General features: G+C 37.9%; 2 protein-coding genes across 2 annotated transcripts; one reads left to right on the forward strand and one right to left on the reverse strand.

Moving 5' to 3' along the window:
• Nucleotides 1-2,682: 2,682 nt before the first annotated feature.
• Nucleotides 2,683-6,471, reverse strand: gstt1a (glutathione S-transferase theta 1a). The gene is made up of 5 exons (XM_072681021.1): nucleotides 6,360-6,471; nucleotides 6,053-6,140; nucleotides 4,761-4,911; nucleotides 2,969-3,145; nucleotides 2,683-2,883 (listed from the first exon to the last, which is right to left on the reverse strand). The coding sequence occupies exons 1-5, from the start codon at nucleotides 6,469-6,471 to the stop codon at nucleotides 2,683-2,685; spliced, it is 729 nt and encodes a 242-aa protein (XP_072537122.1).
• A 3,296-nt stretch (nucleotides 6,472-9,767) lies between these two features.
• On the forward strand, nucleotides 9,768-13,289 carry selenok (selenoprotein K). The gene is made up of 5 exons (XM_072681022.1): nucleotides 9,768-9,833; nucleotides 10,749-10,839; nucleotides 11,282-11,359; nucleotides 11,632-11,724; nucleotides 12,915-13,289. The coding sequence occupies exons 1-5, from the start codon at nucleotides 9,815-9,817 to the stop codon at nucleotides 12,916-12,918; spliced, it is 285 nt and encodes a 94-aa protein (XP_072537123.1). The 5' UTR covers nucleotides 9,768-9,814; the 3' UTR covers nucleotides 12,919-13,289.
• Nucleotides 13,290-13,515: the final 226 nt, after the last annotated feature.

The raw sequence follows: 13,515 nt of genomic DNA on the forward strand, positions 1-13,515 counted from the left end.
AAGCAACATATAGACACATTTCATTGTCATGTATCTGCCATTTAACAACAATATATTTATCAGGGGGTGTAGAACATGAAATATAATATTTACCATGTAGCTACAAATAAATGTTTGAAGACACTGCCTCATGCCAACACATTTATGTTTTTTTCAGACATAAAATCCATTTGTGAAATATAATTACATTACACACTCTATTCAATGAGTGGAATAAGATCATACAGTCGAAGATGGGTTTATATTACAAAAATGTAATCACTAAAAGGTCTACCATGTGGTAGACACTTCCTGTTAAAGGGCTAACAGACACACAATTCCTAAACTGAATTCCTAAACATTAGAGCTAGTGCTTAATCAGTCCTCACAACCTTGGGATATCCACAGTAGAGCTGAAGTGGACAGGCAATCTGGCATTTGGCTTAAGGTTAAATCTGATACACACTTGATTGAGGTCTTCCACCCTTTTTATTGTTTTTATGTTAAATATATTGCCACATTTCTATATTGTCACTTTCTTAATTCGTTGACAACTTGGTTGACTTTTTCTAGGGCTATTGAAAGAATTCTATTAAATTAAATTGGGCACACACTATTCATCCATCTTCCTTTCTGCTTCTACCTGGTCAGCATTATAGTGCGTATGGAGCATACCCAAAATCATTGGGCACGAGGCAGGAATATCCTCTGGACAGGGTACCAGTCCACTGCAGGATACCACACATACTCATCTAGTGTACTTACACATTCACTCTAAGGGGCAATTTAGCATCGCCAATTTACGCACCACATGTGTTGAGGGAGAAACCCAAAGAACCCAGAGGAACCCACACACGGAGAATAATCAAACTCCTCACAGACAGAAACTGAAGTATTGATCGAACCCACAAACTCAGTCATTCAGACCCATGGAGGCGCACACTATCTGTTGCACCACCACATCATAAGGATATGATGAGGTAACCATTTTAACATAAATTTTGTGTTTATATTGAGTCAAATTGCTAAATAGATGCCAGATGCATCAGGTGTAATATTAGTTTAACATTTTCAGCTCCTAAGAGCATCAGGTAAACCTTTTTCTTAAAACTCTATGGAATTGAACAGTTCAGTGCCTGCCATTTATTTTGTGCATTGCCAAATTCATGACAAATGAAAAACTAAAATCTGCATGCAAATGAGGACAAAAACAGAGCCAACAATGCATGGTTTCATTGTCATAATTTGAATTGTAGCTTATTGGACAAGCACAGAGTGAAAGAGCACATTAGGGCTATATGTATGTATATGCATAATAAATCAATATGTATAAAAGAGTTGTGCACACGTATTTTGGGGGAGATTGGGAATTACTGGCCATTAGCGGAAAGAAGAAATATTGCAGCATTTATTGTAAATGTAATACTCTTTGTAATAATCTGTTCAAAACTGAATCCAGTAAAAAGTACAGAGCATATTCAGTTTAGCATACATTTACTCTGCTAAAATAATTATTATTGAATTATAATATTATAAAATATTATTATAAGTCCAGCTATTTGTTTTTAATTCAATTTGAATAATCTCAGATCTAAATGACCAATTCTCAACTCATGTGGGCATTATACTGCTGAATGTCATCTACAGTGGCTGCTTCACTTTTACTGGAAATGAATCAAATCAGAGATAAAGCATAACTAAGAAAAATAAGTAACAATAAGTGGATTGATTATGGCTTAATGGTTTCCGAGCTTTAATTCTATGCACACTATTCTAATTCTACACTAATTTCATGGTCCTTATCTTAGATCTATTATTAGTTGTATGCAAAAGTCTGGGCACCCTTGGACAAATTGAATGTTGAATGTTTTGATGATTTTCTAAGTAAAATGATTTAACTATGATCACATTACTTTAGTGGAATTTCTACATATATGTTTTATATATATGGCCCCAGATGAGCAAGTGATGCTCTTTGACTTTTAACATTTAACCTGTAAACAACTAAACCTTATCATGTAGGACCTGAACAAGCAGCTCTGAGCCTGCTTTTAACTACAAGTAATTCATTTTAATTCTGAATGTAAGTGCATTATCACTGCTTCACATCCAGTACATGTCAGTGGAGACCTCTGCCTGGTGGTAAATTTGTACTTTTTGGCAAATGAGTCATATTGCGCCATATTGCGTCTGGCCAATTAGGTTAGAGTATATTGGTCTTTGTCACAAGCATCACATATTTATTTAACTTTCCCCAAAAGTAGAGAAGGCTCTCTTCCTTTTTTATCCAGTCCATAATAGTTTAATATAATACTACATTTATTTTTGGTTTTGACAGTGAAGATTTGGAGACATTCGATTGGATGTAGTTTACAACTTTCAAGCGGGAAGGCAAGATTGAAATCATACAGAGTTTATTGCTTACTTGACAAAGTAGTGAATGTGGTGGCTTGTATGGCTTATACTCACTGTGACAATGATCAAAGTAAAAAAAAAAAGTTTTACTGGTACAACATTAAATGCAAATAAGAAACAGCAAACTGAGTGTTTCCTGCTTCCTTCATTTCCACACAGAAACTCCATAGAAATGTTCACTTGCAGCGGGAAGAGAGGGCTGGATCGGAAAACACTGAGGGACAAGTGGTAAAGTGTTTTTTACATTCTGCATTCAACAGTTGGTTCAAATAAATGACAAATACAACATCAGTTGAACATTTTTATGATCCGGCTCTTAAGAGCTTCAGGTAAACCTTTGTTCGCAAAGGTCTGTGAAAGAGAGGCCACATTCATGATAACATTATGGGCCTCATCGAACAGTCCCACACCAATTTCCTTCTTTACTCTGTCCCTCCATGCACTCAGAGCCGGCCTGCCCTCAAACACATCCAAGCCTGTTGCGACCGGCTGAAAAAAATACACGCAAATATGTCAAAATCCATCTTCCGAAATAGCAATATCATTTCAAGATACTTTTAGTAAAAACTTTTACCTGCATGATCTCCACTATGGCTACCAGATCAGCCAGAGATATCTTGTCTCCAACTATAAAAGGCCTGTCCTGTAGAAACTTCTCCTCAAAGAGCTTGAGACTCATATTCAGGTCTTCCAATGCAGAATCCATCTTCTCTTTTGCTACTTGGGCTCCAGTGACAGCAGGCAAGACTCCCTAAAAGATATTTCTATGAAAGATCAAAAGCTTACACAACATTTTGCATTTTTAATAGCTTTAATAGCTTTAAAATCATGTTGATGCTCCACTGACTTGTAATATTAGGCATACCATTTCTATCATTGCTACTCCAGACTCAGCATGCTGCTAACTGCACTAATTTTAATAAAGTGGGCAGGACTATGCTTGCAATGACTGCATAACCTATGAAAAATCTGTGATATTACTCTACCACGATAGTTCACATGCTTTTTCCACTTTCTGTGACGGTTCTGTTTCTCTCAGCTTCTCAACTAATGCATGCTGAAAACATGTATTACACTTCCCTTATACTTCTCGGCTGTAAGAACTTTAAAGAACCAATATAATGCAAAACTGAGGTTGATGTAGTGGGGGCCAAAAGTCTGGGATCACTGAAAATGTTTTTTTATAAGTAACTACTCAAATGTTGTTTTTTTTTTATTAAGGCTCTGTTTAGATGGTTCTCAAACGGATCTGATCTCCTTATCAGAGGCTTTTGCACAAAGTTGTGTCACACTTGTGTGCACACTGTCACTAAAACAAAAGGGGGATGTGCCATCAAATACCAAGCAAAACATGCAAATGTTTGAAGTGTTCTATGCTTTACTCAAATACTATCGCAATACTATTGTACTATTTTTCATACTACTAGTATCTCAGATCTTAGTATTTTTGTATTTTACTATTTTAATCCATTAACATTTATGAACTGTGGAGTCCTGTGTCTACTCTACAATAAGCTATTATAATTATATTGTAAATAATATATATGATATTTTATGTAAATAATATATATATTTTATATAAATAAATACAAATCTATTTTAGACTTTATATAATATTTTAGCATATAACTCCTGTGTGAACAATAATAGTACAAGTATTTTAAGATTTTAAGATATTAAGATCTTAAGATATATACATAATTTTTATGTTTTCTTTATTTGACAGCTTCCTACGTATTATTTTTATTACATAAACCAGTAAAGCTGCTCAGAATTAGTGTATTAGATTAATTGTATATATTAATCTGCCACCATTCTGGATTTATATAATAGAAAACCCAGTACATTGTGGCCTAAATCAATTTAGTAAGTGTTGACCTTCTTCAGGTGGACAAGTGTAAATATTACAACTTGTAATCTGACCTCCTGTAGTAACCTACCTCCTGTAGCTTGATGTAGCAGATATTGGCAGTGATTTTGTGCAAACTGCCAAATTAAAGACAGATAGATGATAGAGATGATAGAGATTATCAGGGAACGACCTTGTGAGTAGAATTATTTTGTTGAATCAAGTAAACTCTAATCTCAAGAATTTAAACATAATTATATCCCATATTAATCCTAAATATAAATCATCAACAGATATTACAGACATCTTTTGGTAAAACGATTTGAATATGAGTATAAAACATATCTTGTTGCTTCAGTTGAAATAAGGATGAAAGGAAGATGGTAAATGATTATACAGATCAGTAAGTGGGTTAAAAGGCCAGGGCAAGACTGTTTAAGAGCTAAGTTGTGTAATGACTATTTGCATAACTTTCAACCCTTCATGTTCGGCATGGCAGTGGAACTGTGGCTCTTACCCTGAACCAAAAGACCTTTGATCCATGGGCCCTTATGTTAGTATGCTGCCAAGAAAGGTACTCATCAACCCGAGCACGCTTCTGCAGGTCAGCGGGATACCAGTGGTCTGGAGTGGAATACTTCTGCACCAGGTATTGCAGGATCGCTGTGCTGTAACATAGCATTACATTGCATTTCATTATGTCTGTTATTCATTAGAATGAGCAAAATGACAAAATCATTGTCTTATTAGACAGAGCGACAAGGCTGAGTGTGCAGGTCAAGATCAGTGTTAAAGTTCCAGTGCCACTGTAACACAGGTCATACTGCCTATCAAGGAATGAAGAGTATGTCGTCATAATTCGAATGAGCGGACCTATAAAATGCTCCAAAATGACCTGGAATGAAATCTTCAATACATTGCTTGTTGTTTCACGTGACAGTGACTATATATTGTTTTTTAAGCTTGTGCTTGCACCATGTAAAGGCTTCGTTCTATTTGTATATTAACTAAACAACACTTACATTTAAGCAATATCATCAATGCTGAAACCCAAAGGAGCTGACAGAGGAGAATCATGTAGTATTAAGGAGTACATTTTGTTAGCATTAGCCCCAAGTAGCCAGATAGGGCTTATAATTAACTTTTAACATATACTTTTTTCCCTAGTAGCAGAAAATCACTCAGGTTAATTTTCTTTAAGGACTGTAACTAAATTTGTGCCCTTACTCTATATGGAAGGTATTTGGACATATGCACATTCATTGTTTCTTCCGAAATCAAGAGTATAAAAAGAGTTACTCCTGCTTTTGTTGGAGTAACTGTCTTTACTGTGCAGAGAAGGCTTTCTACTAGATTTCTGAGCATTGCTAGGCTTTCTGTGACAAGAGCATTAGCGAGATCAAGATGTTGGATGATCATCACCCCACCTTATCCCCAACTGCCCTGTTCATCCAAAAAGTATTGGATGGAGCACCATCATTCCAGAGAACACACTGTTTATGTTAACTGTGTATCTGCTCTGAGTCCAATTGGCGATATTTCTCTAAAGGGAGTCTGTGTGTGTGCATTTGTACAGTGCTCATTATTATTATTATTATTATTATTATTATAACTTTGATACACACAGCTTCTTTACAGTTACAGTTTTGATATTGCACATTTAAGTGCTGTCCTTTTCAAATACATTACATTTTTAGTCTTGATTTGCCTTTAATTAACTTTAACTAAAATGTATTGTTTTGACATAAACAGAATTTCACTATTGCACCATTTAAAAAGAAACCAGAAATCCATATGTTTGACACTCACCTCTCTGTAAGGATAAAAGCTCCATCTTTAAGGACAGGTAATTTCCTTATAATGCTGACTTTTCCAAATCCTTCACCATAATTTTCACCTGTTTGTTAACATAAATTAAGTGCCATGATCTTTAGACACATGCACTAACTCACACACACAAGTATGCACACAAAGTCACACTTTTAGGCCACAGAGACAAAAAGAAGATACTTTAAGATACTACAGTATACTATAAATGTTACATACCACAAGCACAACACTACATCACAATTGTCTCTTTTAAAACCATAACAAGAAAATTATTTTTGTAGTCTACCTGAAGCGAGATCCACTGCTTTGAATTCAAAAGGAATGTTTGCGAGCTTAGCAAATGTGTAGACAGAGCGACAAGGCTGAGAGTGCAGGTCAAGATATAGTTCCAGTGCCATTGTAACACAGGTCGTACTGCCCATCAAAGAATTAAGAGTATGTCATTTGACTTTGGGTCACTTCTTTTATGCAGAAAGCTCCACCCCCTCCTCCACCCCTGCAGAAGACTCTGGAGAGCAAGGGTGAAATGTTCTGGCTGTATCTAGTTATTTTTGCTGAGAGATAATGACTAAATAACACTTTGTGTACACTTTGCTATGTAGGGCTGTTCTCTTGCACTTATCAGGAATGGTTGTGAACAGGTGTAGAATAGTGTGTAGCAGTACTGTCCTCCATATGGCAGACTGGAGTTTGATTCCCCAGCTGGCTAAGTACCCTGTTACGCTAATTCTAATTAATTTCTAATTTTATAATAATTCTAAACTCTAACTTCACCAATGGAGTTGGGCAAGACTCGATACATTCACCTTGTTTAACAGAATTCAAATGTGAGTGGCTCTGGATAAGAGTGTCAGCCAAAATACTATTTCATTTGTAACTTTAAGTCTGTATGATTGATACACATTTAGATTTAATAAAGTGAAAACTATTAGGGTCATTTCAGCAATATTAAAGCAACATTATGCTGCATTTATACCTTAAAATAGCAGTTTTAAAATCATTGTGACGCTCAACTGATGTTGCTACTCTGGGCTCAGCACACTACTAACTGCACTCTGTTACTTTAGACAGGACTATCCTTACAACAACTGTGTAACACTGCATCATATTTCCGCAAAGCGCAAATCATACTTCCTGGCTGTAAGGGGAGCCCAGGAGCAAGAAACACCAATTCTTGCATAATGCTACTTTAAACAAGCCTATCATCAGCTGACATCTCCCAGACCTTTGTGGAAGACTAAACTTCCACAAATTGAGTGCTCAATTGTAATTTAATTGCAACTGTACAAGGTGAAAATGGTCTTTAGAATAGACTCTGTGTTATATTAGCAATATAATCATTCATTTTAACATTAATTAAAATCTTACTAGAAGAATCTGCATCACTAGCTGGATTTTCAACCTCTTTGGGGTGCACACCAGTGTTGAAAAAGTGTGGTTTAGAGGTAAAGAAATGTCCACTTGCTTTAACAAAAGGAGGAGCATGTATGAGGCTCCCTCCTTAAAGTAGGGGTGTCCAATCTTATCCATAAATAACTGGTTTTCTTTTGAACTATGCAGGTCCGGCCATTTGTGGTAAAGATTGGACACTCCCTGTTTAAGTAATTGTAACATTGACTGACACTTTCTTGTCCTGTGTTTATATTTATTTGTTTGTGTTCTTCTTTGTTTGTGTTTTGGTTTTCTGCTCCACCCCATCACTATCACTATCCTCACCAGTTCTCATTCTGTTGTCCTCCATTTCATTGTGTTTCCTTTTACCTGTATTACTCATAGCTACATGTCTCAGGTCTGGGAACGGGCCCCAGGTCTGGCATCAGCCACTGACCATGCATCCTCAGCCAATGTGGCTGTCCAGTTCCTTGCACCAAGGCCTTTGCCCAGCTCAGTGACTGAGCTTGTGATTTCCTCATAGCACTGCCTAGAAATATCTCTCGACCAGCTGGTACACTGCAGTTGCCTTGCCAGTGGTCTCATTACAGTGGTGCCATTACAAACCACAAAGTCACATGTCACACTGCTCACCAGGGGCTCTTAATAGAGGCACTTGCCTTTCAGAAATGGGTGCCTGCCCCTTAGAAAAGGCACCTCATAACATCTCCTGTACAGTAAACCAGTGACTTTCGCACAGTACTGGGCTATGCTAACCAGTGGCACATTGTAACTTTTCTTTCAGCCATCAAGGCCTGTGAAAAGTGACAGCGAAGATTTAAGGACTTTGTAAGAATGTTGATAGTTTAGTTAGTAAGATGATTTTATTGTTGGTTACATGATTCTAAACAAGTAGCTCAGCTGTTAGCAAAAAGCCATGCCAGAATGCCAGAACAGTATGGACACACAGACACAGGGTATTGAGGACATAATTGTGCTAAGCATTGAGTGAATATCAATAAATAATGTCTGTTTAAACTTGAATATAGCAAACCCTTCCCTAGTCAGCATCTGCTGCTCTGGCCAACACCAGTGGCACCAGCCATTTCCATCTTCGGCATCTGCCTCCCAGGAGTAACTATAGCCAACACCAGCAGCACCAGCCATTTACACTTTTGGCATCTGCCTCCCAGGAGTGACAAAAGCCATCATCAGTGGCACCAGCCATTTTTACCATCAGTATCTGCCACTTAGGAGTGGTACAAGTTGATGCCAGTGGCACCAGCCATTTATACTATCAGCATCTATAGGTGGATAGCAACCCATACTCATCATACTATATAACATTAAAATCTACGTAATACACAACCATTATTACCTGTAATCTGTTATTTTGTTGCCGTAATGGAGTATACTTTTTGTCCTAGAAGAATTCATGGGAAAAAGCCCTTGAACCACAGCCTTGCTGTCTCCCAAAACTGAATACAAGAACAGTCATGAGACTTTGCCAAACCTCTTTTGTGCTGCACTCATTTCCCCAGTAAAAAAAAAAAACTTCAGCAATCAGCAGTGTTTACAGTTAGTCTGTCAGAACCCATACAGTATTTAGCAAAGTTGTCCTGAATATCATGACTAAAACTTGGTTATGGTTTTACAAAGGGCACCTACTGGCATGTGGCACTTTACACCTACTGGAATATGGCATTTGTGCATGGCATGTACCACTTTACAAATGCCATCTACTTTTTCAAATAGAACCTACTGGCATGTGCCACTTCATAAATGGCACCTATGTCCTATACACCTATGGGCGACAGTTGGCTGAACTGAAGCAAAGGAAGTTCATGAGACCAGAGGCACAGTGTCAAGCTCCTGCAGGGGACCGTGTCACGTGCCTTCGGCAAGAGAATGGGAGGGACTTCCCCATTTAGGCAGACAACAGAAGCACGAGTCCCACTCAAACCAGCTGAAAATACTGGACATTTCACTAAACTTTAGCAACTATTTCTCAGTGATTACTGTAAATTTGTGTCAGTTTTTGTTTGGTTAGGGTGTGTCCAGCTGGCTGTTAGGACATACTTGCAAAGGCCGCTGCTGCAGTTGCCTCAGGAGACGGGGGTGCGGTTAGGTGGATGATGCAAAACACACAGCAGACAGGAAATGTGACATTTTTAAATTTTTATTGACTTAAATAGATGGCCCCATAAATGATTTTTGACGAAATCCTCTCTCAAAATAAAGCTTCTCTCGGTAAAAAGGCGACAGCTGTGCGGTAAAGTCTGGCTTTCTAAACGCACCAATGGCGTCACCGTGCGCACTGCTACGCGCTTACGTCATTACCGCATAAACAACAACACAGAAGGAAGCAAGATGGTGTACGTGTCTAATGGTGAGTGGCAGCAGCGAAAAACTGTACGACATCAGGATTGAATTGTCTTTTAAACACATATAAAACATGTACTTCTACATGTAGATACTACAATACTAAACCTTTTCATCACCCTGTTTAACGGATTAGAGTCGCATGCGATTGCTTAGCGTTAGCCTGATAGCTTCGCCATGGCTATTTGCTCACTGGTGTGAGGTTCAGTGTATGGCACTGGCTGTGTTGTTTATAAAGCTGGTAGACGTTTTCTTTTATCTGTCGGCCTGTTTAATTGGGTAAACGTAGCTACATCTTAACTTACCTCAGGGGTAAAGAAAAGTTAGCTTGCTAGCTAGCTGCCGTCATTGCTGACCTGGCACAAATCAAGTTAGCTATAGCTAACATCAACTAGCTAGCTAGCTGTTGGGTAATGTAGCTAAGATTGTATGAGCTGGGTAATGTATGATTGAATACAAACATAGGCATGTTCCCTGTACGCCTGTGCCAATGAACTTGTCCTCGAGGGATTATTTTATATATTTGGTGCATTCATAAATATTTCAAATAGTCTGTGTTGTTGGAACTGTAGCTAGCTAGCTAGTGTTTCTGTATGTATGAGCTAACCGTTTAGGATTTCACAAGCCATCATCAGCCGTACAAAAAGATTTGAGTTGAGGTTTTGGCAGGTATGAACACTCACGTTCAACGGATAAGGAAAGTGAGATTTGCTGTGGCAAAGCTGCACTGTTGTGCAACATGGTCTGTGGTGGTCCCCAGCTGGGTAGATTAGCTAGCTACTACTGGTACGGGGCTAAACCACGTAAACATTGATCTGTATGTAGCTAGCTGCTTACTTTGGAGCTTTATTAGTATGGTATCGCGTTAGCTTACATAGAACTTGACATATTTATTTTATTTATTTTTATTTATTTATTTCAGGTCAAGTCCTGGACAGCAGGACCCAGTCACCATGGAGATTATCTTTCTTTAGCGACCTCTTTTGGGGCGTAGTGGAGTTTATCGGCCTGTTGTAAGTATTGGCTCTTTATATTTTTGTACACTGATTGGGATTGTCAACAACAGAGGTTAATAGATTAGTTTACAATCATCAATACAAATAAAAAGTATTTAGTTCCATAAAGTAATGTAAAGAAGTATGAGTAGCTACTAAAACAGCCCAAGTTGGAATAAAAGCTTGTCAGTATTGCACATCATCTACACTGGAAAGTCTAAGTAAATCTCTTGAATCTGTTATCATGATGACAATGTCATGTCATTTTGCTTTAAAGTAAAAGAGGGGAAAAAAAGCTTGAAAGTAAGAGTTGTGAACAACAACAGCAGTGCGCTCCACCTGCAGAACAGAGTGACATTAAACACATTTGACTTGTGTATCAGCATTTACATAACTGCATAGATAGTTGGCACTATGTATGCATTTTAACTGTGAATACTTGTGATCTGTTGCACTCCAGCTTCCAGACCCTTGTCCAACCAGATTTGTCCAAAAATGGCAATTCAGGCTCATCATCACGCTTCAGCGATGGCAGAGGGTAAGTCCCAGAAGGGCAAACCGAAAAAGAAAGCACCAAAATAATACTGCTTTTGGGTTTCACCCAACACCTGTTTGTTTCGAATATGTTTATGCTTGGCCCAGAACAGACTGCAACAGAGGCAAGATGCCAAATATGACACATCAGAATAACGCTGCTTGAGATTCTTACAAAGGCATTCATGCAGCAAAGAAAGATCTTAGATTGGATAAGAGGGCTATGATATTTCATCATTAGCAACACATGAGTCTGATGTGGTTGTTCTCCTTTAGGCCTCCTGGATTCCCTAGTCGGAGACGCATGGGCAGAATAAACCACGGTGGAGGCCCCAGTCCTCCTCCAATGGGTGGTGGAGGATGAGGAAGGTGGGCGAAGTAGATCAGCACACACTGAATGTCATATGTCCCTCAGTACTGATTTGTATTTACAATCCAGCAATTTATACATGATTATTTATAAAGAAAATAGCTTTATTTTGTGCACTTTCTCTGTGTTCCCTAAATACTGCTGCCCACTGCAAATGAAACAAACAAGCTATTGTGTCTAAGTTTACTAGATATTTTTGTTCTTCAAAATAATGAGAAATGTTTTGTGAAATTTGTTGTTTTGTGCATTTGGTCAAAGTGAACAGGGTTTAAGGCTCCCTGATTCAAAAGATAAAACTTTGAGTTTTGTTGCACACAGCTTCAATATCTGCAACCTTGTTTGAGATGCTATTGGAGCTTCTTACTCAACAAAGCAAAAAAATGCATATATTTGTTGAGATTTGTTTTATTTGCTGGGACATAGCTGATCTGCCTGCTTTGTTGTTGCCCCACCGACTACCTGCTCGTTTAGGTCGAGTGTGGAGATGTCCCGATCCAGTTATATTGCCCCCCTGATCGAACCACTGTCTTAATGCTGAATATCGACCAGTATGAACCTTATTCGATCTTTGTGTTTATATAGATAATACAACCACACAGTTTGGAAAAGATGAGCTGCTAAATAATACTGAAATAAAATCCCATTTTTTTATAGCAAGTTTTTTTATAATGAGACATTCTGGACTGATTGATTTACTTTAGTAAATATCTTATAGTTCCGGTCTGACTCTCCTCCCTGGCCATTTAGCTTCCTGTTTCTTTGAAACACTGCAGTCAGCCCCAATAGTTTCAGATATTTTATTTTCATGTTCCACTGTACTTACTTACTTCCACACTGCAGACTGTCCCAAATCCTGTTCCAGTGGATCAGAGTGGGACATTCCTAGTCAAGTGTGTTCATGGGTGGATAAAATGTTGTTGTTGTTGTTGTTGTTGTTGTTTTTTGTCTAAAACGTTTTGTAATACCCCACTTTTTTACACATTTAAATTTGTAGACAAATTTGTACAAATCAGTAAACACCTTTACTTTAAAAGAGACCAGTAAAGGAGAGTTTTTGTTAGAACTGACTAGGCAAGTTTAAAGGAGTAATTGTTGCACTGGTTTGGCATAACAATGCTCTTTGCGGTTTGGTGTCTAGAATAATGATCCATTTTCATATACTTTTCTTTTTCTTCCTTTTTGTCCACAGGTAAACGCCTGCACTTTGATGCAGGCGTAGAAGGGTGTGATGTGTACATCAACGGCTGCACACTGAATATATAAGCTCCCCAAAGCTGGGAGGCTGATCAGTGGTGATATCTTATGTGAACACACCAAGGCACTTCACACTCTTCACCTTCAGGCTGCTTCTGCATTGCAGATTCTTGATGCTACTCTGGGAATTCCTATCATTAGGGGCCGGAGTGGTTGAACTCAGCAGTCGTGCTCCACTTTTTCCTTTTTGTCACTTTTGTTCCTCTGTTTAATAAAGTAAAAGACTGCAGAATGATGGATTATGTATGGGTTTTTTTTTAGAACTGTATGTTACAGTTAACATGTTAAAATAAAGTTGAAATATGCAATAGTTGATTGTTGATGTCTTTAATTTTTTTGTTCACACCTTTCATTTTTCTTTGCTGTAGTATAGGTGCAGTTTAAGTTACATTTGTTTATGTAAGTAGTTTAAATATTAAAGGTCCCAGTTAAAGGACAGTTACCTCAGCTTTAGTTTCAGGCCTGATGTAACACATTTGATTCTGGTAAGGAAGCTCTTCAGGAATGTATGGAAAAAAAAAATAAAATAAATATAT

Source organism: Salminus brasiliensis, chromosome 6 (assembly GCF_030463535.1).
Source record: "Salminus brasiliensis chromosome 6, fSalBra1.hap2, whole genome shotgun sequence".
Taxonomy (NCBI): Eukaryota; Metazoa; Chordata; class Actinopteri; order Characiformes; family Bryconidae; genus Salminus; species Salminus brasiliensis.